This window comes from Scardinius erythrophthalmus (assembly GCF_964197995.2).
Source record: "Scardinius erythrophthalmus genome assembly, chromosome: 9".
NCBI lineage: Eukaryota > Metazoa > Chordata > Actinopteri > Cypriniformes > Leuciscidae > Scardinius > Scardinius erythrophthalmus.
In genome coordinates this window covers 15,851,444-15,864,772 of record NC_138229.1, presented here as the reverse complement: position 1 = coordinate 15,864,772, position 13,329 = coordinate 15,851,444, and the positions used below count along the sequence as shown (strand labels likewise).

Sequence of the window (13,329 nt, the reverse complement as noted above, 5' to 3'; positions counted from 1 at the left end):
TCTTAAAAAATTAAGATGAAGAAACCCAGTGCATGCCCTGAGAGGAATCAGATGGCCATTCTTTTAACCATATTTGCAGCAAGGAATGTGAACATTGGTTCTTCATAAACCTGTGGCATCATCTGTAAAGTTTCTCAAGTGGAGCCACACAAAAATGGGAAAATGCTGACTCCAATGCTGGTTTCATGCGAAATACAAGGGTCAAATCAAGACCAAGCAACTACACACAAACAGACAAGACTTAGATTAAGCCAGGATTAGGCATTAGTTCAATTAGGACATTCAAGTAGCTTTTATAAACGTTCCTTAGAAAGAAACATTATTGGTGTGCGTCTTGAGACAAAACAATGGCACTGACATATTTTAAGATATGTCAGTGCAAGTTGCTTTCAGTTAAAACAGCTCAAATATGCATTTTAGTCTGAGACTAGGCTTAAGCCATGTCTGTGAAACCAGGGAAAAGAAAACTTTCTGTTAGCATTCTCATTCATCTCAGAAAAAAAGGAAAAAAATGTTCTCCAGAACCATGACTTACAAGAGCAGACTAAATGTCTACCTATGATTGGCCTTGTTGGTTCAAAATAAAATATTAATCATGACACATAAACTAAAGCATAACCTGAGCCGACCTCTTCACTTATCATCAGCCTAAAATGAGAAAGACCTTCTGGATGTGGTGCAGAGCAACTGGAACATGTGCTGTGGTATAATTTATATTGAGTCTCCAATATAAAAGCAACTGTTTTGCTTGGTAACAAATGAGGGCAAGAGGAGATGAGAGGGTCTGGCAGATATGAGGGGTATTTGAATATCATAAAACATCTAGATGTGTTCCAAAGTAGAATGAATAGATCATAAAACCTGTCAACTTTACTCTGAAACTATATTAAAAATGATAAACTGTGAGGTCCGTGGAAAAAGAAAAACTTTGACATGCTGCTGATGATAAAATGAGATTATATATATATTAGTGCTGTCAAAGTTAGTGCGTTAATAACGCGTTAACTCTAATTTTTTTAACGGGCGATTAACGCAGCACGTATTTTCTGTTTGACCCGTGGCCCAACCCCTAGTTGGAGAAATGGAGATACACAGTGTTGCCAATTTAGCGACATTGCAGACCCCTTTAGCGATTTTTTCCCTTCAAAAAAGCGCCCAAACCTTATTTAGTTTCTGAGAATCGCCGGTAGGCTACTGCTCTACTCTCTCTCTCTCTCTCTCTCTCTCTCTCTCTCTCTCTCTCTCTCTCTCTCTCTCTCTCTCTCTCTCTCTCTCTCTCTCTCTCTCTCTCTGCGTCTCGCGCTGGACAGAGGAGCAGCGCTTTAATTCAGTTAAACACAGATATTATGTTGCTTCTCTAATTTTACATGCAAGTATAGCCGAAATCATAACACAAATATTGTCTTTATCTTATGTGTATTTGATTTCATCAGACAACGGCTCGATTATCAGGATTTTTGTGCAGATTAACATCTTGGAAGGGAGACGGAGAGCTGGTTAATGGGTCGCGTTTCAGTCACTATTTCATATTCATTCCGTTGTTTGACAAATGAAACAGTAAAATATACCAATGAAAACAGTTTTATTCAGAATTTAGCTTCATTAAAATGGGCACAGAGAGAGACAAACTAATAATAAATAACTGTACATTTAGCATTTAGCAAAAATCTAAACATGTTTGTGTTAGTAAATTGCTCAGTGCAAAGAAAGAGAATAATGGGAACCTAGTATTTCTTTGTTCTTTCTACATGTGTCTAATAGACATGAACAAGTTCTTTGAAAAACATCTATGACCTTTGAAACATGTCTCCTCTTCATGCTCTATGTTGACTATGGTTTCAATAATAAAAATACATTTGCATAAAGCATCCATACTTATCCATGCCCATGTTGATTAGAGTATTACAAACTTGAAAAGTTTTAATTTAAGGTACATTTAGAACAAATAAAAAATGTGCGATGAATTGCGATTAATCGCGAGTTAACTCATGACAATCATGCGATTAATCGCGATTCAATTTTTTAATCGATTGACAGCCCTAATATACACTCACCTAAAGGATTATTAGGAACACCTGTTCAATTTCTCATTAATGCAATTATCTAATCAACCAATCACATGGCAGTTGCTTCAATGCATTTAGGGGTGTGGTCCTGGTCAAGACAATCTCCTGAACTCCAAACTGAATGTCAGAATGGGAAAGAAAGGTGATTTAAGCAATTTTGAGCGTGGCATGGTTGTTGGTGCCAGACGGGCCGGTCTGAGTATTTCACAATCTGCCCAGTTACTGGGATTTTCACGCACAACCATTTCTAGGGTTTACAAAGAATGGTGTGAAAAGGGAAAAACATCCAGTATGCGGCAGTCCTGTGGGCGAAAATGCATTGTTGATGCTAGAGGTCAGAGGAGAATGGGCCGACTGATTCAAGCTGATAGAAGAGCAACTTTGACTGAAATAACCACTCGTTACAACTGAGGTATGCAGCAAAGCATTTGTGAAGCCACAACACGCACAACCTTGAGGCGGATGGGCTACAACAGCAGAAGACCCCACCGGGTACCACTCATCTCCACTACAAATAGGAAAAAGAGGCTACAATTTGCACGAGCTCACCAAAATTGGACAGCTGAAGACTGGAAAAATGTTGCCTGGTCTGATGAGTCTCGATTTCTGTTGAGACATTCAGATGGTAGAGTCAGAATTTGGCGTAAACAGAATGAGAACATGGATCCATCATGTCTTGCTACCACTGTGCAGGCTGGTGGTGGTGGTGTAATGGTGTGGGGGATGTTTTCTTGGCACACTTTAGGCCCCTTAGTGCCAATTGGGCATCGTTTAAATGCCACAGCCTACCTGTGCATTGTTTCTGACCATGTTCATCCCTTTATGACCACCATGTTCTCATCCTCTGATGGCTACTTCCAGCAGGATAATGTACCATGTCACAAAGCTTGAATCATTTCAAATTGGTTTCTTGAACATTACAATGAGTTCACTGTACTAAAATGGCCCCCACAGTCACCAGATCTCAACCCAATAGAGCATCTTTGGGATGTGGTGGAACGGGAGCTTCGTGCCCTGGATGTGCATCCCACAAATCTCCATTCACTGCAAGATGCTATCCTATCAATATGGGCCAACATGTCTAAAGAATGCTTTCAGCACCTTGTTGAATCAATGCCATGTAGAATTAAGGCAGTTCTGAAGGCGAAAGGGGGTCAAACACAGTATTAGTATGGTGTTCCTAATAATCTTTTAGGTGAGTGTATATATATATATATATATTACATGGCTTGGTTGAATTCTAATGTAGAATGCGGTCTGTTATTTCTTGATAACAGACCGCTGCTAAGTACATCGTTGCCATGAAAAACAGAGCGTTGCTATGGACGCAGGATTCTAACCGTAGAGACGGAACGGACTATTTTCTTTAGTGGAAGCAATACAATTGTTTTTAAATCAATAAACTCCTTTTTATATCAATATTTTGTGTCAAATTATTGATTTATTTGGTAGGTAGCCATGCAATAAGCGGGATAATGTAGAGCGAGGCGGTTGTTATAGCGAATACAACCCCTTCAGGCTTCGCTTCGCGTCATTGTCCTAATCAGCCTGTCGGGGTTGTATACGCTATAACAACTGCCTCGCTCTACATTATCCCTTACTTACATGGCTTGGCTGAATTCTAATGTAGAATGCGGTCTGTTATTTCTTGATAACAGACCGCTGCTAAGTATGACACACCGTTGCCATGAAAAACAGAGTGTTGCTATGGACGCAGGATTCCTCCTCCGCTTCGCGTCAGGTTCCTGATCAGCCTGTCGGAATTGTATTTGCTATAACAACCGCCTCGCTCTACATTATCCCTTACATATATATATATATGCTGTTAAGATGGACTGATGAAAGACCTTCATTATGTGCTGAATTGTGTGTTTGTGTGATCCACAAGTACATTGATCTGAAAGAGATTGAACAAGGCTGGGCGTTGTAGACCCAGTGCAGCTCATTCACAGTCATTAAACATTCATGCATTGCATCTTTCAGGTCCTTCTAATTTAAACTGTTAGGCATTTATTTGTTATATGCACGAAACTACTTCTGATTATTAAATAATTAAAAAAAAAGAAATATTTATGGACTGATTGTACTTGTAAATCAAATGTTTGCTTGGAAAGCTATATTTCAGATGCAGGACTTATGGTAATTTGCAGGATCATTTTAGATTTTCTTTTCACTCACATTGAAACATTTAGTTTGATCATTACTAGGATTGAGAGCCATAGAATCAGTACACAACAGTTCTTTCTGGTTCTCGAATCTGATTGGCTGAGAGCCTTATCCAGCATTGCGATATTCACACACTATCAGAACTGGAACCGTTTCACCATTTGTGTCACTCCCCTTGAAGTGACTGTTATGTCGGTTGAGCAAATCCACCATATATTTTTTTTTAAATACTACTGATGTTGTGTCACGAAATGGAGTTTTAAATGGAGTTTTTTAGGCGGGAATATAGTTATTTAGACCTCAAACATGTTACATACAATCATATAATCATTGAGCCTATTTTACAATCCGTTCAGACGAGTGATACTGCTCATATATATATATATATATATATATATATATATATATATATATATATATATATGTATGATATATATGTACTGTATATCACTAACATTTGAATGGCATACTGTTCTAAACACCGCCCCACCCTTTCACTTTCAAGACATGGGGCTAAAAATCCAGAGAGAATTACAGTAAACAGTCATCCATTATTTTCAAAATGCACGACTGTTAATTTCAACACTCTTTTCACTTCCAGGCTTCACATTACTCTGCTGCGTTACTTCTGTTGACTTTTAGCGAAGCCTGGTATGTTACTTTCGTCACATATCATTTGTGATTATTTTACAACTGGTTTAATGCATCCATCAGTTCCATGACATCCTTTAAATTCCCTCTGTCCAACTGACCTGCACACACACCGATAAGATCATTCATTTGCTTTGGCACTAAGATTGTCGACAAAGTCTGATGAGTTAGTGCTTGGGGTGAATTTAAACAGGATTCTGTGAATTGCGGGAAGGACTCTGGAGGAACAGAAACCGGAATAATATGTTTTATGATCATGTATATACCACATTTTACAGTGGCAATGAGATTTTCATTCGGTTTTATTTTTGCGATAAAAGGAGCACCGGTAGGAATGAATCTGTCAGCATGCTGTGGGAAGATGTGGCACGCAGTCCATCAACCATTGCGGTAAATGTTTCTCTTGGCCACAGGAAATGTTCAAGATGTCTCCACATTAGAGTGGATGGTGTCGGAAATCTCTGACAGCAAAATGCCTCATTGCTGATGTAAATGTAAACTCGGGAATGTGTAAACCAAGAAATACACAGACAAAATAAAAATAGAAAACAAAATTATTCTATTTCTTGACCCTTTGGACTAGGTTCATCACAAGCCACCTCAAGTATAGCTCTCTAGCTCTGAATTCCTTCAGCCAAAGTCACTCATGAGACATATTGCAAACTACTAGCTTGACCTATTATGCTTTATTTATACATGCTTTAAAAAAATGTTTCAATGGATCACAGGAATTGATTTGCGAGTTCCATTTTTGGTCAAACGGCCCTGTTAATAGACGTACATATGGTTATGACAACAGAGATAGTGAATAGCAAAACAGGTTCCCCCAGTGCATTGGACCTCCATGACACAATAATTGGAAACTAAAACTAAAACAATCAACACCGTCATCATTCATCACTGATTATGGTGCTCGCTGCTCCTCCTGGACCACCTCAATGCTCTGCTGGTGGTTATCTGTCAGAGTGCTCTTTCCTCTCTAGATCTGACAGGGAACAGATGTGAACTCTGCTGTTTGTTTCTACGTCTTCCATTAAATGCCAACATACTTCTGGTGTACACTACAAATCAGTATTAGAATACAATTCTTTCATCATTGTTTTTCACCCTAATATTATTTCAAACCCATATGCTGTAATTTTGAATCAGTGGTATTTCAATTTTCTTTGCCACACAAAATATACAGCATGGTTTTGTGTGCAGGACAAAATGTAAGATGTTTTCACTAAAATGTTGTAGCTTGCACATCAAATATGGCATTGGATGTCATTGGTTCTTCTCATTTATCTGTTTTTTAACCAAGTATCATTGGTCACATATAATATTACTATAATAGTCATTATATAGCAATAATTTGTATATGATATATACTGTATATATCCTTGAAGGATCTGCACCTAATGTCTTGGTGCCAGATACCACAGGACACATTTAGGACAAGATGTAATAACAGCTTGCACCAGCACGAACCTTATTTTACCGTTAAAAATGTACTGTCAGGATTTACTAAAGACACGCAGTGAAAATTGTGCGCTGAAAAGGAGTAGACACACTTACTTTTGTGGCTGACCTTATTGCATATGGATTTGTAGGAGTTTTCCTTTCAGTCGCAATATTAATGGGAGGAGAGTATCAATGAATCATGCAAGGTGTCAATTTTAAAAATTGTAAAAATTTCATTAGAAAAAAGTATTTAAAATGTATGTAAAAATTGTGTGTAACATTATATCTTTACTGTCACTTTTGATCAATTTAATATGTTCTTCCATTTTATTGTCCAAAAAAAGTCTTACTGGCCCCTAAAAAAAACACTTGGAAAGAAATATGTTTGAATACATTTTTAAAAATGTATCCAAGTCACAAACTTCATTAATTTAAATGGTATACTTTACTAAACACCTCTTCACCCTTTTACTTAAAAAAAAAAAAAGTAGTTTTTCCAAAACATTCCACTGTTAATTTCAAAACTATTTGAACTTCTATACTTCTATAATTGTCTAGACGACAACTGCATGAATACAGAAGACTTGAAACATAGAGCTAAAGTCATATAGACTACTTTGATGATGCTTGTATTTTTTGTTTTTAACTTTTTTGAAGCTTTTGGTCACTATAAACTGTTGCTATATGGAAAAGCTGTTAAAAGCTGTTCGTGAACATCTGTTAAAACTCTCCTTTTGTGTTCTACTGAAAAAAAAGCCTATGATATGAGGGTGACAGAAGCATTTAGAAAATAGAAAGCATCTAGAATAATTTACATGTTGCATAAAATCACATTAGCTCACAGACTCTGTTGACTCTTTTGAGTGATACTGTTCTTGTACACCTCTGACAGAAAGACTTCACGTCATATAATTGTCACTCACCTCACAGGACTGAATACAGTGGATCTGTGCTGGATTCGGATACCACTTCAACATGCCAGTACAGACAATACTCTTTAAAAGGAAGAGAAATAGAGGAGTAAGAGAAGGAAGGGCAAGGACAGAGTTAACTTACTGCATTGTAATTGAACTGCGTTGAACCAAAAATGTACTGATTTATTACTATTGATTGAGTTCTTGTTACATGTATTTTTGTACAGGACATTTGAAAAGAGAGTTTCTATTTATTTCTATTTTATTTTGACTTTTCCAAAAATCTAATAATATCTAACTCAATTTTAAAAGACAAAATCAGCCATGGTGCCTAAAAATAATATTGCAAATTACTATCTAATAACTATGACATACAAAAAGAGTTACTTTTTCCCTCCTGTCCTTTCAATTTGAACACATATTTCACTGATTTGACATTTTCTCAGAATTGGAAAGCTGACCTGTTTCTGCAGCATAATTTCTGGAAAGAAACTTGCTTATCTCTTATTCATCTCCCTCCTACTGTGACCTTTCCTCCATCATTCTTACCCAATCTGCAATACTTTGGACAACATTCCTGGAAAGCAGGCTGTTCTTAGGGGTGCTGATGTATCTTTATAAACAATGAGAGTCTGACACCTTCAGAGGCGTCATGCTTGACGTGTGGCATTTTAAGCGTCTCTTATAAAAACATCACACTGTAATCATTACTCACACAAGCTGATATGACAGTGAGAGACAGAATCAACACTTTCGCAGAGAGATTTCAACGGTAAGGTGAGTTGAACCTGGTTTTGGAGCGAGAAACGAGGTAACCTAATCCATCTTATCACTCTGATGTGCCAATAACACAATTCCAATTTTGTGTCCAAAGTATTCAGTCTTGTAGCTCCTCTACCTCTTTCTTTTACCTCTTTTAGAGACAAATAATGTCCCCCTCTTACATTTGATACATGTCATCTCTCCATCTCTCTATCTATCTATCAGCTTACAAAAGCACAATAAAGACTAAGATCTTTCAAACAATAGGCTAACACTTCACAATAATGTTCAATCCGTTATTATAATAATGCATTATAATGCAAACTAACAATGAACATTTTTAAAGCCTTTATCAATCTAACTTCATGTTAAATATTTAAATATTTATTTTCATAATACATTTATATTTAAAAATATTTACAAATATTTCATTTTTATTTATGTATAAATATACTACTGTTAAAGGGTTAGTTCACCCAAAAATGAAAATTCTGTCAGTAATTACTCACCCTCATGTTGTTCTAACCCCGTAAGACCTTCGTTCATCTTCGGAACACAGTTTAAGATATTTTTGATTAAATCTGAGCGCTGTCTCACTCCTCCATAGGCTTCTAAGACACTATAACTTGCTGGCCCAGAAAATGTATTAAAGACATCGTTAATATAGTCCAAGTGACTCCAGTGGCTCAATCTTAAGTTTATAAAGCGACAAGAATACTTTTTGTGCGCAAAAACAAACAAAAATAACGACTTTATTCCACTTTTCATTTCCTTCTCTCTGGGCCTCGAGTCTTTTCATTTGTGTTCTGAAGATGAACGAAGGTCTTACGGGGTTGGAACAACATGAGGGTGAGTAATTACTGACAGAATTTTCATTTTTGGGTGAACTAACCCTTTAATTGCTAATTCATGTTAAGCTAATATAGATTGATACAAACATGTATTAGTGTATAGTTATTGTGCAGAAATTAAATTAAATTGGATTCAATTCAATTCAATTAATAAATTATAATTAGTAAATATGGTTTGGACTTTATAAAGATTGCATTAAGTCTTGAACTTGGAATCTGGTTTAAGTACAAGAACAGTACAATAAACTGGCCCATCCACCTCACCTGAACCTTGCTGGGAAGCATCCAATGCTCTACTGTATCAGCACTGGAGCCATTGCCTAACACCACAGGGTCACTCAAGGCCACAATGCATGTTAGGTTACAGACTGCACCTGTCATGACACAAAGCGAGCTTTGCTTTAACCATCATTTGCATCTGTTGAATTTATTCATGTGAGCACATGAATAGCCAAGCTCCAGACTAGTCATCCATAGTTGAACAGCTTGGCAGGTTGGCACTCAAATGTATCCTACTGCGTGCAACTGTCTGTGGTCTAGCGGCTCGGGTATGTCTAGACTGCGTATTAGAAAGGATAAATGCAGTGGCCTAAATATATACCAAATAAACCAAATATAACCAAATAAAAGCCATATATTTCAATATACAAAGCAAAAGAAGATGCATATTGTAATATATGTTCAGACAAATAACAGATTATTTAGAAATCTGATTTCTTAGAAAAATAATCTTAGATTTAAGAAATGTTCCTGCTACCCATGAAGGGTCTACGCTCCTTGAAATGAGCTCTCTGGGGGCTTCAGTAGTATGGGATGAAATGCACTCTTCTAGCCTACTTGCATGTTTCCTATCTTCACCTGTGTGCTGTTCTCATGCAGCTCAGGATTTCTTTCCTATTTACACAGCCAGGAATAATATTTTCTTATAAATCTGCTGACTAGTCATTTCCATAGTTTAAAAAGGTAACTTTGATCTGATAACCAACTTGGCGAGTGAACATATTTTCTTGCCAGATCCTTACCCACGTCAAAGCCCTCCTCACAGGTGTATTCCACCAGGTTAATGTCAACAGGAGCCTGGCATGATCCTTCTATCTTCTTACACATAGTGAAGTCCTCAGTCCATCTGCCATCTTTGATGCATCGAATGCTGGACTACGGGGACAAAATGTTTCATGTGTTTTACTACAGTGTTTCATGACTGTAGAGTTTAGGAATACATACAGTATAGAGTTGGCCTACAAAGTGCTACAATACCCTTTCTGTTGGATCGGGACACTGTAGGGTGCAGATGCTATCAAAGTCCAAATTGTTGGTGCAGGTGTACATGCCCTCAAACATCGGTGGAAGAGAAGGGCATGTGACAGGTGTACAGCTGCCCTCTTGCCACATCCCACCCTCCAAACACTCCAACCTCAGAAACTTCCTGAGAAAAGCAAGTCACTGGCATGAAGGAGGGGTAAAACAGTCTCTCACACACACCTATACAGCATAATGGCAGTACAAAATTATTACTTTGGCTATGTTTCCAAGGCTTACACTACTAGATTTCTAAAGGTTTTTTGAAAGAAGTCTCTTTTTATTCCTGTGATGGCAGAGCTGAATTTCCAGCAGCCATTATTCCAGTCTTCAGTGTCACATGGTCTTTCACAAATCATTCTAGAATGCTGATTTGATGCTCAAGAAACATTTATTTTTGTTATCAATGTTGCAATATGTTGTATTTTCACTTTCGATCAATTTAATGCATGCTTGCACAATAAAAGAACAATTGTTGAATAATGAAAAAAATTATAATTTACATGCCACCTGTCTTTATGAAGAGCATCCTATCCTATCTTAACTACATGTGATGCTAGCATGTCGCTAAGCAGGTAACGCACAAATATTTGTTTAAAATCAGGCCTTTTAAAATAAACTGACCTGTCATATTACAATTTTCTCAGTCGCTTTGGTACATTTCTTGAATCATCCTTAAGAAACCAGTCAGTGCATTTCTCAAAACAATGCATACAAACAGCACCACACAATGGATAACCTGCAAAAGCCTGTAACTTGCTCAAAATCTTTAGTTAATTTCTCAAAAGTTAGTATTTATGTCAATGAACATATCAGCGCCATCATAATGACAAGTCCTTTTGGCGTTTTTCACAAGATAGTCATGTAGTCAATATAAGCAGTTTACTCTGTCAGTATTTTCAGATGTAAACTATAGCTAAGATTTTGATGACAATGATTGAAAACGGATAAGACTGCATTTTATCTGTATGACATATATACATTTAAACAGTACAAATTTACGCATTACTCTATGTGGGATATTAATTGCAAGAAACTGGGCAGGATTCACAGTTGCACTTTTACTGTTGGTCTGTTAACAAATTAAAGTATAATGTCATTGCTATTTAAAGAAAGAGACAAGACTATACACACACACACACGTACATATACACAGTATGTGTGCGTGTATAGTCTTGTCTTTTTCTTTGTTTGTTTGTATTATTATGTCTCTATAAAGTATATTTACTGTATAATGTAAAATGCAAGTGGACTACTGTAATATAGTGTAACAGTAAGTATACAGTGTTACAGTATAGTGAATATTGTCTGATTACATACCTGTTCTACAAATGCTTGATTCCGAGTAATGATTCTCCCAACATTCGGCTGCACCTTTCGACCCGCTACAGGTCATGTTTGAGACCATGGTCCACAATAGTAAACCCTTATTTCATCATAAACGTGTCTACAATCTGGGCATCTTCTACCTCTTCCACTGTTTTGCCTCCATACCCTTCCACCACACATCCTTACTCCTCTTCTTCTTTCTGGCTGTTGACCCTGTTTGTTTCCTTGTTGTTCTTCCATTGTCAGAATTTGTAACACTGTGTTGTACTCTATATATGCTTGCCAAATGAAGCTTTATGAGATGCACCTCTGAGCTATTTTAGAGAACTGGATGATCATTGGTTGATCTAGTCCTTTACTTTTCCCTTACAATTTTTTCCACAATTCCACAAGACTTCTATTCAGGACACATTTACAAAAAAAAAAAAAGAAAGTCTATTAGAAATGTATAAAAAAATATGCTTGACAGTTTAGTTCAACCATTCTGCATTTAATGAGTTATGCAAGAAACTAATGCCTAGATTTTTTGAGGGGTAAGACTATTCATCAGAGAACCAGTATAATATATGTTGATCAACATGACATAAGCAATTAATAATGTAGGAATCAGTAGACAATGTACAAAAGCATTTGCAATTTGTTCAAAAGAAATTGATCTGCACAAGTGATTAGGAGGTTGAATAAGTAGTTTTGATAATTTTAGTTGTGATCCGAGAAATGCACCAAAGCAAATGAGAAAAACTGTAATCGTTTTCAGTACTTAATACTGAATCATATTTTTGTTGTTTACAAAAAGCTTTCATTTTGTGAATACACCTTCGATGCCTCAAAATGCTTTATAGATAGGTTACTCACTAGTGTTTTGAGACAGCCAATAAAACCGTTAAATTGTAGGATCTCGATCTGCTTCTGGTGTGAATTTTCGCACAACACGAATTCAGCAATTACTATGTTTCTTGAATGACATTCCCCTCCAGCCACATAGGATTTATTCACATCTAACTCATGTGACAAACCATCTGGTACGACTAAATAGCCAATAAATCCTGAAGAAATAAATTGGGGTGTAGTGTTCATTGAGAAAGATCATACGGAAGCACAGGCTAAAACTACCTTGATAATAGCATAACACCTCTCTTTAGACTGTCATAAACCATTTTCTGAACCTTCATAATGAAATGCCTTTTAGAGCAAACACGCCAATGGTCTTAATAAACAGGATCATTTAAATGGCTTTATGAGACACGTTGGCTATCGCTTCTGGTATTAATGTCCAATTAAAAGCAGTTAAAAGACACAAAGGTATTTTACCAGCCATTTTAATAACTCATAAAGACGAGGCAGGTGCAAACGCTAGTCCCCTCAGATGTGCTAAAATACGCTATATGCTATAGCTTGATTGGATGGAATACCAAAACAACACGCCATCAGACCATTCATCAAAGTACACTGCTGACTCCATCGCTGAAAGATATTTGGAAACACATGTAGTGAGATTTTGATCTTATTAGAACCATGTGAGCAACCTAGACGCTGGAAACAGATATTTTCCCTTCAAAATTTGTCAACACAGGAAAGATCTAAAGATCAGATCAAAATGTATAGGTTGCAACTCACTTTCTTGGCTTTTTGTTGAGAGTGCCAGTGATGTAATAGCCCGGGTTGCATTTGTAGCGGCACACAGTGCCCACATCATGCCTGCCTCCACGACACTGAGGAACTAGTAGTGTGGCATTGGGTATGGAAGGTGGATCCGGGCATTCAATCTTGCAGTAAGCCTCTGGGTATGACCACAGTCCATCCTCAAGACAAACCAATGTGTCACTTTCTCCTGAAAAACAGATTCTG

General features: G+C 37.0%; 1 protein-coding gene across 1 annotated transcript in view; it reads right to left on the bottom strand.

Moving 5' to 3' along the window:
• Window positions 1–13,329, bottom strand: part of pappa2 (pappalysin 2) — a 58,481-nt gene that overhangs the window by 5,750 nt on the left and 39,402 nt on the right. Inside the window, exons 17-21 of the mRNA XM_081374036.1 lie at window positions 13,099–13,312; window positions 10,111–10,279; window positions 9,876–10,008; window positions 9,118–9,227; window positions 7,250–7,321 (exon numbers count right to left, since the gene is read on the bottom strand). Coding sequence (XP_081230162.1) covers window positions 7,250–7,321; window positions 9,118–9,227; window positions 9,876–10,008; window positions 10,111–10,279; window positions 13,099–13,312 — 698 coding nt within the window. The remainder of the gene's footprint in view (window positions 1–7,249; window positions 7,322–9,117; window positions 9,228–9,875; window positions 10,009–10,110; window positions 10,280–13,098; window positions 13,313–13,329) is intronic.